This window comes from Beauveria bassiana (assembly GCF_000280675.1).
Source record: "Beauveria bassiana ARSEF 2860 unplaced genomic scaffold BBA_S00007, whole genome shotgun sequence".
NCBI lineage: Eukaryota > Fungi > Ascomycota > Sordariomycetes > Hypocreales > Cordycipitaceae > Beauveria > Beauveria bassiana.
Window position 1 is genome coordinate 77,949 of NW_007930842.1, and position 20,634 is coordinate 98,582.

At 53.1% G+C, this 20,634-nt stretch overlaps 6 protein-coding genes across 6 annotated transcripts; 3 read left to right on the forward strand and 3 right to left on the reverse strand.

The window, feature by feature from the left end:
• Nucleotides 1-2,515: 2,515 nt before the first annotated feature.
• On the forward strand, nucleotides 2,516-3,769 carry BBA_03233 (GDP-mannose transporter; the record flags this gene model as incomplete). The annotated part of the gene is made up of 4 exons (XM_008598330.1): nucleotides 2,516-2,689; nucleotides 2,754-2,844; nucleotides 2,914-3,291; nucleotides 3,351-3,769. 4 exons carry the CDS (start codon nucleotides 2,516-2,518, stop codon nucleotides 3,767-3,769), a joined length of 1,062 nt encoding a protein of 353 aa, XP_008596552.1.
• Nucleotides 3,770-4,430: 661 nt separating this feature from the next.
• Nucleotides 4,431-5,078, forward strand: BBA_03234 (uncharacterized protein; the record flags this gene model as incomplete). Its single annotated transcript, XM_008598331.1, has 1 exon — nucleotides 4,431-5,078. One exon carries the CDS (start codon nucleotides 4,431-4,433, stop codon nucleotides 5,076-5,078), a length of 648 nt encoding a protein of 215 aa, XP_008596553.1.
• Nucleotides 5,079-5,241: 163 nt separating this feature from the next.
• Nucleotides 5,242-7,038, reverse strand: BBA_03235 (glycoside hydrolase family 32 protein; the record flags this gene model as incomplete). The annotated part of the gene is made up of 2 exons (XM_008598332.1): nucleotides 5,242-6,516; nucleotides 6,577-7,038. The coding sequence occupies 2 exons, from the start codon at nucleotides 7,036-7,038 to the stop codon at nucleotides 5,242-5,244; spliced, it is 1,737 nt and encodes a 578-aa protein (XP_008596554.1).
• Nucleotides 7,039-8,282: 1,244 nt separating this feature from the next.
• BBA_03236 (class 2 chitin synthase) lies at nucleotides 8,283-11,945 on the forward strand (the record flags this gene model as incomplete). Its single annotated transcript, XM_008598333.1, has 2 exons — nucleotides 8,283-10,689; nucleotides 10,741-11,945. 2 exons carry the CDS (start codon nucleotides 8,283-8,285, stop codon nucleotides 11,943-11,945), a joined length of 3,612 nt encoding a protein of 1,203 aa, XP_008596555.1.
• A 612-nt stretch (nucleotides 11,946-12,557) lies between these two features.
• On the reverse strand, nucleotides 12,558-17,446 carry BBA_03237 (sulfite reductase hemoprotein; the record flags this gene model as incomplete). Its single annotated transcript, XM_008598334.1, has 3 exons — nucleotides 12,558-16,988; nucleotides 17,187-17,335; nucleotides 17,404-17,446. The coding sequence occupies 3 exons, from the start codon at nucleotides 17,444-17,446 to the stop codon at nucleotides 12,558-12,560; spliced, it is 4,623 nt and encodes a 1,540-aa protein (XP_008596556.1).
• A 1,674-nt stretch (nucleotides 17,447-19,120) lies between these two features.
• BBA_03238 (DUF1753 domain-containing protein) lies at nucleotides 19,121-20,032 on the reverse strand (the record flags this gene model as incomplete). The annotated part of the gene is made up of 2 exons (XM_008598335.1): nucleotides 19,121-19,855; nucleotides 19,988-20,032. The coding sequence occupies 2 exons, from the start codon at nucleotides 20,030-20,032 to the stop codon at nucleotides 19,121-19,123; spliced, it is 780 nt and encodes a 259-aa protein (XP_008596557.1).
• Nucleotides 20,033-20,634: the final 602 nt, after the last annotated feature.

The following is a 20,634-nucleotide window of genomic DNA, read 5'->3' on the forward strand; positions in this document are numbered from 1 at the left end:
ACTTCAAGAGTATCAGCACTCGTCTTCACAAGCACTTTGAGAGAATGGGAGAGAGAGGAAGATTCGCCATCGGAGATGGCGGGGGTGGGAACAGAGGGTATTATATATACATCGAGACTGCAGAGTGCCACCAGGGCTGCGAAGATGGGGTGACAAGATATACAGTGCAACAAGGCCCGGAACGGCACAAGACCAAATCGCTGCGCAAACTTGAGTCACTAGTCTTGGCGGGGAGACGGGCAAAAACGTCTCGGCTGGATCTGCAGATGCGCAGAAGAAAGGAGAATCTCATACAGCGGCCTGTAAGAGGTGTTGCAGAGATTGAGCATGTCCGTGAAGAAAATCATAAAGTAATAAACCAGACCTGCTCTGAGGAGGTATTATAAGGTCATTCTTGGTCATTCTTGGCTGAAAAAATACAAAGTAGATGAGATATCTGGGAATCCAGCAACCCGGTTGCCCAGTTGCTCAGCAGGTAGGTGCCTCGGTGCCTACCCGATTCGCCTTGGAGGAGTGGACTCGAACAAACATGGGAGTTCTCGACTTTTCTTTGCCAAGCCGTTGATCCCATGCAGTTCTCACGAATCACGTTAACCACTGCTGGCGGGATCCCATCTGTCATCCCATAAAATGCAGCAACAAGCACCAGTTTCTAGCGGCGCAGAGACAATTTGCCTCTAGGGAGCAGGCTTTCAATGAACACTAAACTGGGTCGTTATGGCGCTGCCAGGATTGTCAGAGCAGCTTCTTCTTCTTCTTTTTTTTTTATAACTTGGGGCCGATATTGAATGCAAAAACGCCATCGATACAACAAGGTTGCCCGGCGGCGCAGACAGGCGTCGTCGAAGAGCTGCATGTCTCGCCCCAGAAGCTTCCAGCGGGTACAATTAGTTGGTCACGGTACAGTCAGTGCCAGCAAGCTGCGGCCTAGAATTGCTCCAGTGACAGCGCTCATACTTGTCTCCGATCGTCCCTCTGCGCCTCCTCCACTGGGGCGTTGCTTCTTTGTCAATGTGTTGAGCCTTGCCTTATTGACAGGACTCGTAATCTGTAATCCGTACAGATTGTCATTTCAGTTTGCTAGTAGCAACGTCGTGTGGGTACTTGGTAGCCAGATTCAGCCTTGTTGCAGTCTTTTTTTGGAACAACCCGGTGCGCTGGCCTCATACTTGAGTCGCCGCGACGTGATGATACGAGGCTGTCAGAATCACCACAGCAAATTGTCGCTGCACTTCAGTATCCCAGTATTAGTGGTCCGTTCCTTCGCGAATCAAGCAAGTAAAAGAATGCAGCAAACATTGATCCCGTGGCATAACCCCCTTGTCAGCACAGCGGCGGACCGCAAGCAAGCAAATCCTCATGGTATCACCGAGGCGCTCATGTCTCATATGCGGTCCCCGTTCTCTTCGCTTGTTTAAATTTTTTTGTCTTGTACTACAATGGGTTTTGTTTCGGGCAATCCCTTTCCAATGCGTCCACGCGGGTGACAAAAACATAAGGAGACTACTGAAGTTTAGCCAACTATATTAAAAAAAATGTTTAATAAACTCTAGGAAATATCTATTTAGTTACAATACGAGTCAGACTTATTTTAGTGCCTATATATTTTAGTGCCTATATTATATCTCGAATATTTTCTTGAATTTATGGTATTTTCTGGTATTTTCTTTCTTATACACCTTTTTTCAAGTATTTTTTTGAACGCCTTGCGAAAATGGGCAAGCTGTTTTGTCACCCCCTTTGGGCGTCGTTAATACTCCTCACAACTGGCCGAGCATCAACCACACGTCTTCCAATAGCTTGCTCATCTATGACTTTGGTTTGGTAGATTAGCGGTTAGCATTGTCACTGCAATTTTATCCTCGACAACGTGCACGACGACGACCTCTCCACCATCAAGCTCCTCGTGAAGAAGAAGAAGTGCATTGGCCGCAATTAGCAGCGTATAACTCACTGCTGGCAACTATATTGGTCGGTGGCATTCGTGTTAGTGCATTGTGCCTGTGCCTAGCTCACTGACACGCCGCCAATCGGGACCTGGGGGGGGATTTTAATCAAAGACGACGCCAACTAAAGGGGTGGAAAGGTTCTACTTGCGCAAAGAAAATGAGAAGAAAATGAGAGAATCAAGGAAAAGTCAATAGAAAGAAAAAAAGACTGAATGAAACAAGTTAAATGATAAGATTGAGTCGATATTATTAGAATAAGCTTTCCAGATTCAACCAACTAGCGGCGTCTCCTATCGCCCACTAACGAGACTGCTTGCCCCCTATCCATATCCACTCAAAGGCCCAGACCGACTAATATCGCATCAAATTTCAATCTCAAAAATCTCCGAGATCCAACTCCTTTTCTGTTTCTGATCAAGGACGCTGCTGGTCTGAATACCACATTGTTAGGTAGAAGACTAGCTCGCGCTTCTCAACGAACTGGATTAGACTTGTCCTTGTGTCCTCTGTAACGCGACGACGTTTATGAAAAGAACGAGCAATAGATTTGCACCCCAGCTGAAGCCATGACGGTCAACAGTATTAGTCCCTCCCCGAGGCCTGCCTCGGCAAGTCTAATCAGCAACTCCAACGCGTCCATTTTGGCGTATTGCGTGGCTTCTATTAGCATGACGGCAGTCAACAAGTACATTTTCTCAGGCGGATCATGGAATCTCACCTTTTTCTGCCTCACGGTTCAAGTAGGTTCCCTCTACAGTCGTCCGACCTTGCAGGAAGCCTTTTACTAAAGCTTGCCATGAGTAGTCCGTCGTCTGCCTCGCTGCCGTGCTCATCGGCAAGCGCTTCGGAGTGGTCACCACACTGGGAGCCTACGACTCTCTCAAGGCCAGGAAATGTATGTTCTTCAATTGCGCAACAACCTCGATGCGCCGCATTGCTGACTAGATAAATCCCCCTCTTCTAGGGCTCCCACTGTCTGTGCTGCTCGTCGGCATGATTTACTCTGGCGCCAAATCGCTCCAGTATCTCAGTGTCCCCGTGTATACAATCTTTAAGAACCTGACCATCATTGTCATTGCGTACGGCGAAAACATCTTCTTCGGCACCAAGGTCTCGCGCCTCATCCTAGTCTCCTTTGGTTTGATGGTGCTCAGCTCAGTCATTGCTGCATGGGCTGATATTCAAGCGGCGATCAACGGCTTGCACTCCGTTGACACGTCGGCTGCCACGGCGCAGCTGGCGGCTGGTTACACGTGGATGGGCATCAACGTCTTCTGCACCTCGGCCTTTTTGATCGGCTCGCGCAAGGTCATGAAGGCATTCAACTTTAGCGACGTCGACAGTAAGTCAAATCTTCAGGAACTCGGGCTTTTCGAATCGAAAGCTAACAAATTTCGTTAGCCATGTTCTACAACAACCTGCTTTCTATACCTGTACTCGTTCTGGCCTCCCTCTTTCTGGAGGACTGGTCGAGCGAAAACGTCACCAGAAACTTTCCGCCAGAGACGCGCACTGTTCTCATCATCAGCATGATTTACTCTGGTCTTGGCACCATTTTCATTTCCTACACGACTGCCTGGTGCATCCGTGTCACTTCCTCGACAACGTATTCCATGGTTGGCGCGCTCAATAAGCTACCCCTGGCCGTCACGGGCTTTCTGTTTTTCGGCGCGCCCGTCACTCTGGGCAGCGTTTCTGCGGTTTTTATTGCCTTTGTCAGTGGCATAGTATATGCGTGGGCAAAGGTGGTGCAGAGTGAAAAGGCCAAATTGGCCCTTCCAACGACGAATCTGACGGCCGAAAAGGATATGAAAATTTGAGTCCGGGGGGGGATTGATGATGCCCCGAATATCAAAATAGATTTTAAATTCGTGTATTATAGTTATAGAGATTAAAGGTTCTCGTGTTATGTGACAACATTATAATCGTTGGACAAGACTCGGTTCGTTTAGGTACGGGGGTGATCACCAAAAAAACACCGATCAAGAGTCGCAAGGAATATTCTAGAAATCAAGATGATGAAGACAATAAATTAGCTTTAATTTATAAGTGTAGAGAAATACGAGGAAATTGAAGTTGATGGTAAGGCTGAGAAAGTTAACGATAAGATTGATGACAAGCTTATGGAAAAGATCATCTCCCAGCATCGCGGCCCACTTGCACATTGAGGATCTGTGAATGCCCTCACATCGACCAACGATGGATGATTTCGCCTGCCACTTCTTGAAACCAAGTCTGCGGCCTTGTCATACCATTAAAAGCTAGAAAGAAAACAGAAATACTTTGATCTAGTCTAGATGATATCCGGAGAATAATTCCTAACTCATTTACCCACATGGGTGTGGAGAAGATGATGTAAACGCCTTTTCGGTGGTTTCATGTGTCAAACGCAAGGTTTTTTTTTTTTTTTTTTCCCTATTTTATGCTTCGCTTCTCTCATTGCTTCTCCTTTGGTTGACCAACAAGAACAATTCACACACAATGGCGGCAGACTACGAGCAGCAGTCTTACTGGCATGAACGCTTCAGCTCCGAGACTGCCTTTGAGTGGCTTCTCTCCTCGTCGGATTTCCTGCGCCTCATCGATCCCCTCCTCGCCAGCCTCGACCGCTCCTCCGAGATCCTCCACATTGGCTCCGGCACCAGCGACCTGCACAACCACCTGCGGCGGCGCGGCTTCCTCCGCGTCACCAACCTCGACTACGAGCCGCTGGCGGCCGACCGCGGGCGGGCGCTCGAGCGGCGCGCCTTTGGCGACGTGCGCCTGCGCTATGCCGTGGCGGACGCGACGCGGCTCCCGCAGGATCTCGTGGCCGCTGCAGCGTCAGACGACGACGGTGACGACGACGGTGATGACGGGCCGCGGTGCGAGTTTCAGCTGGCACTGGATAAGAGCACCTGCGACGCCGTTTCGTGCGGCGGCGAGGATGCGCTGCGCAAGATGTGTGATGGCGTGTACCAATGCATCAGGCCTGATGGGGCGTGGATAGCCCTGAGTTTCTCGGCTGACCGGTTCCGGCTGAGCAATCTGCCGTTTGAAGTCGAGGTGCTATCCAAGATACCGACGCCAAAGTCGAGAGCGACAGATCCAGACGTCTTTTACTGGTGCTACTGCCTAAGACCTAGGTAGATGTCGCTCGCTTTTACAAAGGGGGTCCCATCACACCATCAAAGCCAAGACGGTAGGAATCTGAGACATTATCAGAAGGAGTGTGTATATACATCGTCACGTCACATAGCGGCCGGTAAGCGTATGCCGTCTATCAATGTACAAGATTGCGGCCTGGGGCCTATCAAGCGCCAATCAACCGACTCCTACTCGTAATGGCGGTACCATTTGTCGTCTGGTTGCCATGTACCAACCCATCACCCTCGTTGGCCATCCTCATCCAAGCACTCTCCAAGGCGTGCACGCTGACGCTGACATTGGCACCCTTGGGCATATCGGCCGTGCCCAGGACCATCAAAGTGAGTGGCTGTGTCGCAAAGTACGTGACTGTCGCACTTTCGATCCCGCCGTCGAGGAACACCTCGAGAACAGATCGGTCAATGATGCCGCTCATGCGCCACGAATCTCCATCAATCAGGCTATTCGTCGAGAACTTGTCCGTGAAAAAAACATTATCAAAGCCCTTGGCGCCACTTCGGTCTATAAAGAACGGGGTGTCACCGCCGAGATAGTAGCCGCCGCGCACAAATTCGCCCGTCTGAGGCGCAATGAATGTAAAGTTGAGCGTCGCTGACTGGGAAATTCCGGTTTGAGGGAGACCCGTGATATTTGCCTCCCAGTAGAGCGCGTTCGAATCAACACTAGCAAAGTCAACAGTGAGGCTGCCATTGACCAGGCTGTTGTTGCTAGCCAGCTGGGGGCCCATGACTGGTTCCAAATTGTACGGTTCCGTCACCAGTTTCCAGCCGATCCTCTTTGCTTTTGTCAAATAGGAGCGACGAGGAACCGTCATTGCACTCCGCCAGCCTTCCTCGCCAGTAGGCACTACCTGCGTGTACTGCCAGTTCGAGGCCCAGCCCAGGTAGATTGGGAGCTCATCTTGGGATGTGGTGTAAAAGAACTGGCCAGCATAGTTGTCTTTGCCAAAATCCGCGATCCGAGCAGCATTGTCGACGGCTTCAAAATGCGTACCGTTAAAGTGGCCGGGATAATACTGAGCGACGGAGCCACCGAGCGGCGCTCCTGGGTTCACGCTAATAGCCAGCAGCCACATGTCGTCGTGCTTGTTGCCATCTGAATCCAAGTATGGCATTTGCACAAGGTTTGGGCATTCCCATTGGAGGGTCAGGAGACCAGTGTGGGAAAAATTGCTAGCATGCGTCCACTCCTTGAGATTTGGAGAGGTAAAGATGCCGATTTCGTAGTCTTGGGCATATGCTATGACCAGCACCCAGTGGTCCTTGTACCAGATGACCTTTGGATCCCGAAACTGCGAAGAGTGACTCGGAATGACTGGATTACCTTGATATGGCGTGAATGTGTATCCATTGTCAAAAGAGTATGCAATGGCTTGGGTTTGAGGCCCAGGACTACCGTCTTCGCCATACTCGGCTAGGGTCTGCTGCTGTCAGCGCTGCGCAATGACATCAAGCGATATCAACCAAAGAAGAAAACTCACGTAGATTGCGACGACACCGTTCTTTTGGTTCGGGAAGAATCCGGACGTGTTATTGGGGTCAGTAACGGCACTGCCAGAAAAGATGTACTGAGTCTTTCTAGGAGGAAACAGTGCAATGGGCTGATTCACCCAGTGGTAGAGGTCCTCTGAAGTGGCATGGCCCCAGTGCTGATTTCCAGCAACAATGCCGGTGGGGTTGTACTGATAGTAGAGGTGCCATATACCTAGTTCATCTCTAAACATGCCGTTGGGGTCATTCATGAAATGCTTGGGTGGAGAAAAGTGAATTTGTGGGCGATAGCGGCCGCCATAGTCGCCGACGATGGGCACACCGGTGGGCACATTGGGATCGACATAGGTCGATACAGAGGAGTTGTTTGAAGTCGATGCGGTATTGGCAGCGAGACAGACATTAACGAGGCTCAAGGCGCCGACCAGCGAGATGGACTGCAGCCAATGCATGATGGAAGCGAGGAGAGACGCAGTGAAGCAGGCTTCAAAGTTGGAAAGTGAGAAAAGTGAAGAAACATGTTTCGAATGAGGAGTGGCTTCGAGAAGCTTTTAAGCATGAAAAATGCCCGACTTGCAGGCTCGGCAAAAGGTGAATTGGCGGAGTTGAGAACGACAAAAGCCGGGGAACCGTGACTGCCGGAGGAGGTTGCCCCACGATCCGGTCGCCTGACAGTGGTTTATTAGTGACCTAAGTTTGGTAATGTCGGACCGACAAGAATCGGGAAGTGGATGGCGAGTCAGTCGACGCCGCCGTCGGTATAAACGCCAATTATTTTTTGTATTACTGGGAATTGGGTCAATTGAACGATTGGTCAAGTCTGAGGTCTGCCAAGTGGTGGCATGATATAAGGTGCATGACGCGATGATGGTGGCTGCCGAAAACGGGTGATGCCCAGCACCCCAGCTACTATTTGACTGGCATGAAGGAAAACGTCGAGTGAGGGGGTGAGAACAAAAGCGGGCACCACAACCAAAAATGTAGTCAGAAGAGACGAAGAAAAAAGAAGACACATTGTTTACAGGTTCGAATTTTTTTCCTTCTTAATTCAGACAGCCTTGCGTGGCCTGTTGTGGTGTGCCGCCAGCATCATGTTCGCAGCATCACGACCTAACCTAGAGGTTTATGATGACGTCTATTGACACCAACACTGGCACCTCTAACACGGACAATGAATCACCTCACGACGTCGATTCTTTGTCAGGGTCCTAGTTAGCGACTTACAATGGCGGCATCGGAGCATTGATTCGGCCTGGCTTGGAAATTGAAACCATGTGGTGACGGTCCCTTGCATGGGATGCGCGCGCGTCACTGCATTCGTTGCCCCGTCAACCAGCTAGCTCCCGCCACTTTTTGTCCGCAAACCAAACAAAGGACAGGCAAACGGGGCAGTGCCTTTAAGTGTGAGTGCGTATGTAATGTGATATCAACACCAGCCAACTCGTCTCATCTCATTGTCTGCAGCTGTCAATTCTGATGTTTACATGCCATTTCTTTTTTCGTTGATGCTTTTCTCTCGCGAGACTGGTTCTCGTTGCATTTTCTCATTGACTCTTGACTCAATCATCTAGTCCTCCCTCCTCCAACTATTACCACCGTTTGTCCATTCCGCCGCCCCTCCACCAGCTGTCTTGGCTGAGCCGCATCAGCATTCCAGACACAACGAGCTCAAACAAGCTCCAGCTCAATCAACACAATGGATCACCCAAATACCCCGTCTCGGCCGCCCGACTACAGCTTTCACACTTACGACGACGACCATGATACACCCAACGGCACCAGTTCAGCAGCCGTCAGACTATTGACCTCGGTGGAATCTCCCATGGACGAGTTCAGACAGTATGTACCCGAGAATCGCTCAATTACCCGCCTTTCATCACAGCCGCCGCGTTGTCCCTCGCAGTTTTGGCCGGCAACCAGGCAGAAATCAGTCACAGTTCCATCCGATGATGTCCTGCGTCAAGATCAAGACTCGCGCTGTACTACGCTCGCAAACCAGTCACTTCCACAATCACAACCCAAAACCCAAATTCCGCCCTTGTCCAAACTGCCCATCAGACCAAGCGTTGCAAAGCTGCACAAGAAACCAAATCTCAACATCTCCAACACACAATTACCCGCCTTCAATTTGCCTGCAAAGCTGCCACAGGCTCTTCCGAAGCTACCGAATGGGCCGAGCGAGCGCTTTCTGCTCCAACAGACTTGCCGTATCTCTACAACGTCGTCGCAAGCTCTGTCCGAAAGAGAATATCCTTCAATCATAAACTCACCGCTAAAGCTCCAGCGAGCTGATGGCGATGCGACCTTGCAACCACCCGCTTTGCCAAGTAGCAGAGGCACTCCCGTCTTCAAGTCACTACCATACTCTTCATCAGCAACAAATTGGCGCTTACAATACTCTGATTTTAGTACCTACAGCGATACTTCGGCTCGAAAATCGTATCACGCATATCAGCCCAGTGTCACGTCGTCTCCATCTCGAGAAAGCTCAATCAAGGACGCATCGCGAGCTATGCCTCCCCCGGACTCGACATACGTGCCCTTTGCCAATAGAGACGCCGGGTCACCCCAGAGACCATGGACTCCCTCATCAAGAGTCTCCGAATTCTCACGTCCGCCGCCCACCAATCTCTCATTCGAGCCCTCCGACTTGAACGGTAGCCCGCGGCCGGGCACACCGTCCTCCAAATATGGCGGCAGTCCAAGACGCCCGCTGCCCCCCGCTCCTCTCTTCTCCAACTCAGCTCGCGGCTCGCAGGCCTTTGCCGACGATGCTACAGTGAACATTCCCCTAGACGGCGACGATGTCTTTGGCCCCGGCTCCGACCTCAGCGACTCGCGTCCTCTCCCGACAACTCGCGACTCTTTTCACTCAGATTCCCAAGATACTCTTGATGGGGGGGATGAGGAGGACTTTGAAAAAGTTGAACGTTATGGACCTGCGCCCGACGGTGCCCAGGAGCGACGCGGTGTTCGCGCCCCTCAAATGTCACGAAAGGAAGTCCAGCTCATCAACGGTGAGCTGGTTCTCGAGTGCAAAATTCCCACTATTCTGTACAGTTTCTTGCCGCGGCGTGACGAGGTCGAGTTCACTCACATGAGATATACCGCCGTCACTTGCGACCCTGATGACTTTGTTGAGAGAGGATACCATCTTAGACAATCCATCGGCCGAACTACTCGAGAGACAGAACTCTTCATTTGCATCACCATGTACAACGAGGACGAAATTTGCTTCACACGTACCATGCACGCTGTCATGAAGAATATTTCACACTTTTGCTCCCGATCTCGTTCGCGAACTTGGGGCGAGACTGGCTGGCACAAGATTGTCGTCTGCATTATTTGCGATGGTCGCCCCAAAATTCACCCCCGTACACTTGATGCCCTTGCTGCAATGGGTGTCTTCCAACACGGTATCGCCAAGAACTTTGTCAACAACCGCGCCGTCCAAGCTCATGTTTACGAGTACACCACTCAGGTGTCTCTTGACTCGGATCTCAAGTTCAAGGGTGCTGAGAAGGGCATTGTCCCTTGCCAGATGATTTTCTGCCTCAAGGAAAAGAACCGTGGCAAGCTCAACTCTCACAGATGGTTCTTCAACGCCTTTGGCCGGGCACTAAACCCCAATATCTGCATTTTGCTCGACGTTGGTACCCGCCCTGGCGGGAAATCCCTCTACCACCTTTGGAAGGCCTTTGATACCGACTCTAACGTGGCCGGCGCATGTGGTGAGATCAAGGCCATGAAGGGTAAATACGGCTCTAGTCTCCTCAACCCTCTTGTTGCTTCTCAGAACTTTGAGTACAAGATGTCCAACATTCTGGACAAGCCTCTCGAGTCAGTTTTTGGCTATATCACTGTGCTCCCCGGTGCACTCAGCGCCTACCGATACCACGCTCTGCAAAACGATGAGCATGGGCACGGCCCCCTCAGCCAATACTTCAAGGGTGAGACACTTCACGGCCAACATGCGGATGTTTTCACTGCCAACATGTATCTTGCCGAGGATCGTATCCTCTGCTGGGAGCTGGTTGCCAAGAGAGGCGAGCGTTGGGTTCTGAAATACGTCAAGGGCTGCACTGGCGAAACCGACGTTCCAGGTAAGCCATAATTTCTTTTTTGTTTGAGACGCCTTTGCTAACCCTATTCAGATTCTGTTCCTGAATTCATCTCGCAGCGTCGACGATGGCTCAACGGTGCATTCTTTGCTGCCGTATACTCTCTCGTCAACTTTAGACAGATTATTGCCACTGATCATACCATTGCGCGCAAGATTCTCCTCTACACGGAATTCATCTACCAGGGCTGCCAGCTCATGTTCACCTACTTTTCTCTCGCCAACTTTTACTTGACTTTCTTCTTTGTCGCCGGCGGTTTAACGGAAAAGCAAGTTGATCCCTTCGGCCACAACATAGGAACTGTCATCTTCATCATTCTACGATACACGTGTGTCTTACTGATTGCTACACAATTCATCTTGTCCCTCGGAAACAGACCGCAGGGTGCGAAGAAAATGTATTTGGCCAGTATGATCATCTACGCCATCATTATGGCGTATACTACATTTGCAGTCCTCTACATTGTAATACGCCAGCTGACGGACAAGACGAACTTGCACAAATTCAATATCGGCAACAATGTTTTTACCAATTTGATCGTGTCACTCACGTCGACAGTTGGCTTGTACATTTTGATGTCACTGGTGTACCTGGATCCTTGGCACATGATGACTTCGTCCCTGCAATACTTTATGCTTTTGCCTAGCTACATTTGCACGCTGCAAGTGTACGCTTTCTGCAACACGCACGATATCACATGGGGCACCAAGGGTGACAACGTTATCAAGACGGATCTCGGTGGCGCGGTTGGCAAGGGCCAGACGGTCGAGCTAGAGATGCCCAGCGAGCAGCTGGATATCGACAGCGGCTATGATGAGGCGCTGCGCAACCTTCGTGATCGTGTTGTCGTTGCCAAACCCGGCATTAGCGAGTCGCAGCTTCAGGAAGACTACTACAAGAGCGTGCGCACCTACATGGTTGTAACGTGGATGGTAGCCAACGGTATCCTTGCCATGGCCGTGTCGGAAATCTACAGCAACAAGGGCATTGGCGACAACTTTTACCTGCGCTTCATCCTGTGGAGCGTCGCGGCCCTGGCTGTGTTCCGCGCTATCGGCTCCACCACATTTGCCATAATCAACCTTGTCAACATGATTGTTGAAGGCAGAATGCGGATGAGCCTCAAGGCACCCAAGTGGATGGGCGGCTGGGGCGAAAAGATGAGCGAAGCAGCGAGTAGCATCGGTAGCAGCATCGGCAGCAGCGTCAGCAGCGTCGGCAGCAGCTTGAAGCGTTGAGTGGGGTGTAGCTGCCACAATGTACTGACTCGTAGCTTTTCACCTGTTTATCTGTTGTATATCCCATTGATCACCGATCGTTGTGATTAAAAGAGCTTGTTTTGTGTATTACAGGGCTGGTGTTTTTGAGAAGTTTTTTTTTAGCTGCATTTGTTTACTTTGATTTTTTGCGGTGTGGAAGCTGAGTTGTATATGTTGGACGACGAGAACCTCGTTAAAAAAAGAAATCTGGATGATGTAGAGATTTTCCGAGGGTTTAATGTAGGAAATGAGCTTTGAATAAAAAAGAATTGCATGATGCCCTTTTGGACAAGTTGACATGCACGTAACGAGTGATGATTTTAATCTGTTTTTATATGCCATTTTACTTTTCTGCTAGATATAATGCAACGAAAAAGAGAAGGAGTGAAGAATGAAACAAACTCATCATCATATACATATATGCGCCCGACCGACTGTTATCGTTGCTGTTCAAAGTTTCAATCTCTCTGTATAAACAAGAAGTTGTCGAAAAGAAAAGAAAAAAAAAACGTGCGTAAATGCAACATGACCAACGTAAAGATGCCATGTCATTTCCCAAATCAAGAAAAACGGCTTTTTTTTTTTTCTCTTTTACGCTTCCTCCTCATCCTCTTCCGCCACATCATCATGAAAGTTCGTCCCGTCCGTCGTCGCCTTAATCACACCCCCACGTATGCACCAATCGCCAAACCTTTCCCCCTGCTCCCTCTCCTTTGCATAGCGCCGCAGCAAACCCTTCATAATGTCGAGAATCTCGGGCTCCTTGATGCTCGAGCGGTACAGCTTGTTGAGGCGCTGCCCGTGGTAGCCGCCGCCGAGGTACATGTTGTACGCGCCAAAGGCCTTGCCGACAAAGGCCACCTCGGCGAGCCAGGGCCGCGCGCAGCCGTTGGGGCAGCCCGTCATGCGCATGACGATGGAGTCTTGGCGGAGACCCGCGTCGGCGAGGCAGTCTTCGAGCTTGGTGATGAGCACGGGTAGGTAGCGCTCCGACTCGGCCATGGCGAGGCCGCAGGTGGGGAAAGCGACGCAGGCCGACGAGCTGAGGCGGAGGCCGGAAAAGTGCACATTGTCGAGGGCGTACTTTTTCATGAGCAGCTTGATGGCGGCGAGGTCGTCGTCGTGCACGTTGCTGAGGATGAGGTGCTGGTTGCCGGTGAGGCGAAACTCGCCCTTGTGCACTTGGGCAATGGCGCGGAGGCCCGTCTTCATCTGGAACGAGGGCGTGTCCTCGATGCGGCCGTTTTCGATGAAAAAGGTAAAGTGGTTCAGGCCCGTCTCGTCCTTGACCCAGCCAAACGTGTCGACGTTGGACTGAAACTCAAACGGCCTGGCGGGCTGGAACTTTGCCCCCCAGAGATCCTCCACCTTGCCGCGGAAGACGTCGACGCCCATGTCGTCAATGGTGTACTTGAGACGCGCGTGCTTGCGGTTCTTGCGGTCGCCGTGGTCGCGCTGCACGAGCATAATCTTTTCGCAGGCAATGTGCACGTCGGCGGCCGCGACGTAGCCAAACATGCGGCCCGTCTGCGGATAGGTCTTCTTGTTGTTGTGCGTGGCGCCCATGCCGCCGCCGGCCAGCACGTTGAAGCCCTCGAGGTTGCCGTCTGCGCCCTTGATGGCAATCAACCCAATGTCGTGCGCGTAGACGTCGGTGTCGTTGTGAGGCGGGATGGCAATGGTGATTTTAAACTTGCGCGGGAGATAGGTCGGTCCGTACAGGGGCTCAAAGTCTTGGACCGCCTCGCCGGCGACCTGCGTCTTCTTCTTCTTGTCGTCGCCGTCGTCTTCCGTCAGCCAAATCTCGTGGTAGGCGTTTGTCGACGGCAGCAGGTGGTCGCTGATTTTCTGGGAGCACGCGTAGACCTGGCGATGGTACTTGGACTGCGTCGGCAGCGAGCTGCACATGACGTTGCGGTTGACGTCGCCGCAGGCGGCAATCGTCGTCATGAGCGCGCGGTTGATGGCCTGCATGGCGGGCTTGAGCTTGCCCTTGACGACGCCGTGAAACTGAAACGTCTGACGCGTCGTCAACTTCATCGTCTCGTTGCCGAGCTCGTTGGCAATGTCGTCCATCTGCACCCACTGCCGCGGGGTCGAGACGCCGCCCGGCAAGCGGCATCTGATCATGAAGGAGTAGGCAGGCTCGAGACCCTGCGCTTTGCGCTCGTCGCGCACGTCACGATCGTCCTGCATGTAGGTGCCGTGAAACTTGGTGAGCTGCTGGTCAGCGGCCGAGATGGCGGCGGTGGACGTGTCGGCGAGGCCCTCGAGGATGGTGCCGCGGAGGAAGTTGGAAGCCAGCTTGATGTCCTCGTTGGTGATGGGCGGGGGTTCGTCAGGGAGGCCGGAGACGTTGTCGACGCCGAGGGCCTGCCAGATCTTGGGCTCCCACTCGGCGTAGCCCGTCTGGTAGCCGTCCGGGTCCTGGTCGTCGCCGAGGCCGATATCAGCGAGACGCTTGCCGCCGAGGTTGGTCAAGACGCGGTCCAGGTCCTTGGCCGGCTTGTTGTAGTAGATTTTGTCTTCCTTGCGGGGCCAGTAGTGGCTGTCGCCAAGGCCAAAGAGCGAGTAATTGACAGTGGCCAGATCAAGATCGGTGTTATCCTTGATGGCCTCCCAGAAAGCAAGACCGTTTTGAGGAAACTCTCCCTGTCCAGCCGTCGAGGTAAGAAAGACAATGTTCTCCTCGGTAGCGAGGTCTTCGAGGGGGTAGTCCTCCATGGCAAGAACCGTCGTCTTCAGACCTCGAGCGCGGCCTCGGTTACCAAGCCTCTTGGCCAGAGAGGTCGCGTTGCCGTTGTCCGAGGCGTAGAGAATGGTGAGAGGGGCTCCCAGCAGACCCTCGAGCAGCTGGTTGTATGCGTCCTTGGCCTTGCGCTTCTGCTGCGCGCGCACCTCGGTACCATAGTCCTGGGCCAGACTGGCCGCGAATTGCGGCTCCTTGTTCATGAGCTGGGTGAGTTGGTTGTCGCGCGCGAGAAACGTCTTGAGCTCCTTCTTGATCAGCTCCGAGTCGAGCGAAAAATTGGGCTCGCCCTTTGTCTCGTTATTGGGGTTCCATCGGTACAGGGGCCAGTAGCCGGCGTCGACGGCCTTTTTGGTCTCCTGCAAAACGGTGAGGGGCGAGTCAGACTCGCCAAAGTAGGGTAGGTAGGCCAGAACGACAGAGGGGCCGTCAAACTTGTCCGCCTCGAGCATGGCCTGAAGGACCTGGGTATAAGAGCTATAGACGGCAGTCGAGGCGACGTAGACGTTGCCAAAGTTCATGGCGTAGAGACCAATGTCCTTCTTTCGGCGGTTGGCGTCGGCGTTGGACTTTTCAGAGTAAGGGGTGGAGTCGATGATGAGCATGTTGATGTTTTCGCCAGAGGCGAGGACGTGGTGCACGCCAGAGTTACCGAGGTCGTAGGACCAGGCGTCAGAGCCAACAAGCCACAGTGACTCCTTGCGGAAGAGACCCTGCTTCTTGAGCAGTTTCTGAGCGATGGGCGATCCGTCAGTCTGCAGACGCGAGATGACGTCGTCGGCAATCTCGGTCGACTTGGACAGATCGTCGGCGACGACGGCCCACTTGGCGAGCCAATTCTTGGGACCGTCGGTGATGAAGTCGCTGCTCTTGGCGGCCGCCTTGACCTCGCTCACAAAGTGTTTGCGTAGGTGCTTGCGGGCAATCAGCGAACCGAAGCCAAACTCGGGGGTGGCGGCGACGGTGGACGAAAGGCCCGTGTTTTGGGACCGTAAGGCATTGGCAATGTATGTGCGCTTGCCAAAGAGCTGGTCAAGAATCTTGGAGTAAGCCGTCTCGAGCGCAGGCACGGACAGGGCCTGGTCGCCGCGCTGGGCGGTGGACGGGGTATCGCGGACGCCGACCTCGAGGTTCTGGAGGGGCGCGTCGGAGGTGAGATTCTGGAGGATGCCGCGGAGGGCCTGGTCAGCGGCCTCTGCGGCAATGTAGCCGAGCTGGTGGCCGACAATAGTCTCGACGCCGCCGGGTCCGCTCCTGACGGAGGAGACAACGTCGATGAGTAGCGGGCCCCATTTGGTGGTCCTGCGGTGAATCTGCTCGAGGACAGCGATGCGCCTGACGGTGGCGGGCAGGGTGTCGACAAGCTTGGAGCCGAGCCAGGGTCGGTAGAGGCGCGGCGTGACGATGCCGGTGCGGGCAAAAATCTCATCGGGCTTGGCATTGTCGATGACCTGCGCAAAGGTGGCCGTGTCGGCGCCAAAGATGAAAAGGCAGTTGGCGGCGTCGTCCGGGCCGGTGTACTCGAATGCGCTGTACTGGCGGCCGACGGCAGAGTAGAGACTCGCCCAGATGCGGGTGGCGCAGGTGTAAATGTCCTCGGAGGTGACCGGGGGCGGGGCAGACTCGACGGTGGTGGCGACGGAGGAGGCCGCGCCGGGGCTGCCGGGCTCGCTGGGCTGGCTCGACTTGACAGACGTGCCGGCCGAGGTGGGCTTGGAGGCGTCGACGACGCTCGGGTGCGGACGCAAGTTGGCGACGCCGCCGGCGCCGTTATTGAGGCTCACATCGGGATGGTCCGACGAGACGGCGACGTGGCCGTCATCGGCGTACAAGCTGCTAGCCGGGACGGAGCCGGACTGGAAGCGGCGCACACTGTCGAGGTCGAGCAGGTTAGCGACGACGGCGGGATCCTCAACGGCAATGGGAGCGTCGCGGGCCGAGGTCTCGGGGGCGAAGAAGTGGACAACGCCCTTGCCAGTGCGGACGGCGAGGGCGTGGGCAGTGATGGCCATGTCCTGAGCATCTTGGAGGGCCTCGGACTGGACAAAGGTCCAGCCGGCGTTGCGGATGGCGGTGATGACCGAATAGTCGGCGGCGCGACGGGGCTGCTGCAGGGCGACGTGCAGGACGACGGGGTAGTCGGCCAGCTTGTAAAGGTGGGTTATGCCGGGCAGCAGCACCGAGGAGGGCGCGGTGACGGAGACGAGCTTGCCAGCGCGGATCGGGGAAAAGACGGAGAGCAGCGGGTCAGCATTATGGCGGACCGGGAGGATCTGGGAGGGGTGGAAGGATTAGTGATGCAATTCAAGGCGAATATGATTCAATTGAGGGGGTAGGAGGAGGGTATGAGACGGAATGTCAGATGGGTTGGTCGGGTCATCGGGTGACGTGCTTCGGGTCGTCGTGCACTCTTTTGAAAGCAGGTGAAAAAAAAAGGTGGTGGTGGTGGTGGGCAAACGCAGAGGACTTACATGGGGGACAGCGCCAGCGCCGGCAGCGACGAGACTATGGTCCTTGCGGGCAGCATATCGCTTGAGATGGGTAGAGAACTCGGAATCGGTTGCTAGAGAGGGCTGTACAGAGAAAACGACGTCGGAGGCGAGATAGGCGATTCTGGCGACTATGTGGTTTTTTGTTTAGCATGTGGTGTTGCGTTTGCCGGGCGCTGCAAGGAAAAAACGAACGTACCGGCCTCTTCTGGCGTGCGCACCTTGTGCTGAGCAGCCTCCATTGTTGCAGTGGTGCTTGTTCCCTCGGTGACAGACGAGAGGGCAGCAACACGACAATTGTGGAAGAATGGGAAGCAAAAAAAGGAGCAAGGGAAAAGAAAAAGAAATAAAAGAGGTAGAGGAGGAAAAGATTAAAGAAGAGAAAAGAGAGAAAATAGGGGACTGGTCATGGGAAAATCAGACTTTCTGGAACGGGCGGCTGGCACATGGCGAGCTCCCTCGCTCGCCCGCTGGAAGGCTTGACGGTTTGCTTGTGCTGGCTGTGGACTCGTGGTTGCAATTGCTGGGGGAGTTTGCTGTGGAGACCTGAAAGAGGCAGATTCCTCCCGCAAAGCAAATGGAGAATAACAGGTAAGTACCTACACTTAGTTAGAATGCACCGCCGAAACCGCCCATGACAACAGTACAAGCAAGTAGAAGCACTAAATTCAGTCGTCGCCGCATGTGGACCCCCTCCAGAACTTCCTCCAGTAGCCCTCGAGATAAATGCCCATTCCCCGCAGGTCAGCCAGTTTTCTCTGAATTGCGTGATTGCCTAGTGCATTGTACGTGCTTTTCTTCTTGCGTTTCCAACTAGCAACTCATTCAACACACGACACGGCTATGCATCTTTCCGGCCGTCTTGACATACATCATCGTAAAATAACTAGAACAATATGGATTCTTTTATTCTGGGTGGTTTACAAACTGTTCCAGAACCCTTCCTGTACCAGCATCCAACTAATGGGTGTTGGCTCCGCCCTCCCATCGCCCAACGTAGATCGTACATTGCCGCTTTTGGATTACAAATGGCGCCCCGTCATTCGCCAACCACAAATCGCCCGTCAACTACAACCAAACTCCAAACAAAATATGCTTTCTTTTATACTCTCAGCTCTACCAGTTGGAAAACAAAAGTAGGAGAATAAAGGACTCGGGTATTGATGGGAATATTACACCAAACATCATCAAATAATGTCCATCGACTCTATTCTATCCCGACTCTGCCCCCCTCCGCCCCCGTCAAATACACCTTCCCACCCCGACTTCCGGCATGGTCTCAACCACCGACGAACCGAGAAAATAACCTCTCAGCCCATCACCAAAAATTCCGTTCCATCTCTCTCCGAACGCCGGCAAGATCCACTACAGCCCCCAATATCCCCATCACCAGTGCACCACATCCAATCCTGTCCGCCACTTTGCTGCGAGCGCTTTCTCCCCCAACATGTCGACTCCCAGGGTCGTAATGGTGTCATCTAACCCTGGTTCGCCTTCGTTTCATTGTCTTACCAATAGGACCGACACAAGTGCTTCCAAACAACAACGGTGACTTGACCCACATTTGCTTTATTCTAGCCTCACGAGGCACCTCGCATCTTCTCATAAAATATACCCAATCTATTATATGTCGTGTGCATTAACTCTTCAACCCAAGAGATCGACTCTAAAGAATATTTACACCTATCGAATACTGGCCGGCTGTCAAAATGAAATGCGCCAACGCCTCCGTATATCGCTGTCAACGAGATGCGGCCACCCAGTCTTCATCTTCTCGCGCTGCTTTCTGCACGCTCGTGACAACTCCTGTATCTTACATGGCGAGCTGGCGTGGTATCAGCTCAATCGCGGGCTCCGTAGGGATGGACAAGCATCCAACTCTGTCCCGCTGGCACAATATATACCCCAGCCCATACTTAGACCTCGCCAGCAAGCGTGCCCGGCTCATTGATCTTGCGCTGCCTGTTGATATTCCCGCTCCATCCATTATCCTCCAGATGCCCCAGCCAGTACGTCCGCCCAAACGACACCATCACGCGGCCCAGCCTTCCTCTCCTACCCTCGCCGTCTGGCAGGTCCGGCGCAAACGGCCCGTCGTAGTCGTCCACGCCGGGACCCTCCATAATCATCAGCTGCATGTACTTTTGCAGTGCCTGTCGCGCGTACGCCATCACCACCAGGCTAAAGTAGACTCGGATCAGCGTCACCGCCACGATGAAGATCATGCTCATAGCAGTCTCCTGCGGCACCACCTTGCCATGGATCGCGCTTTCCTTCTTCAGCCCCTCGATGCTCTGCATCACTGTGCTCGACAGCCCAGACGGTCGCATGTCCGAATCGGTCGCCGTGCTGTGAAAGTACCAGTCCAGCCCAAACGCCGCCGTATACGCCGCATTGATGCACGCGTCCAAAATGTATACCCACGCCAGCGCCAGGCACTCAAAGGGACTCTGTCGTCGAATGTGCGGAATGAGGAATATAAGCAACCCGAGTACGCCGATAGAGTACACGTATGTCGATAGCTGCAGAAGTGACAGCTGGTACCCAGTGAGGATCGCAAGGAGCCCGTACACGCCCGTCACCTTGTTGAACACGAGCGCCAGCGAGATGAGCTCCGTGCCCGTCTGCAGGCTGATGCAGCCGAACAGCTTCTACCCGGCGTCGAAGAAAGCGATTAGCAAGAACATGCTTTTGTGACCAGCCCCGTTTGACAGGCTCCCACCAGGCATCCTCCCAATTCTGCCAGTACGGTGAGGGGCGTGGTCCGTGAGATGTCAACGTACCGTGGGTTGCGGCACGCGCAGGTATAGTCGTGTAAATTTGGACATGGCGGCTGTGAAATCGCTGCGGTTTCCAGAACAGTCGGTGCTCCGAAATCAAGCCAAGGGGGAAGTTGTAATGAATAAGATTAACTATGAAAGAATGGCAGAACCTAGTCAGGCGTTGGGAGTGCTGCATGGGATCTGCCATCAAATTAGACCCACTTGGTCCGTAGCTGCCGAGATCAAGAATGCAAAAAGGATTGGCTGGCATTGCCCAAGATCACGTGTAAGATCATGTGATCCTTCACAAATTCTGCACAAATTCTGTAATTAGATGACGGAGGTCAGAACGGTGGGGTCCGGTTCGGCCGGAGCAAATAGCAATGGCGTCACAAGCCATCCACTCTACCAGCTCTGCTTAATCTGACTGGATCTCTAATTATATGCAGAATTTCCACGGGCAAATAGCTCTCAATCGCTTACAATCGCTTACGGAGATTTTATCGATTTGAACTAACTAGCTTGCTACGCAACTGCCCCGCGTCTTTTCTCGGATTGCCGTTACAGTTTCACTCACGCTCTGTGGATAATTTCTATGAGACGGATTGCCCGCATCAACCATCACATTCATACGCCATCTTTCCACTTTCGATCCCCGATCACCATAT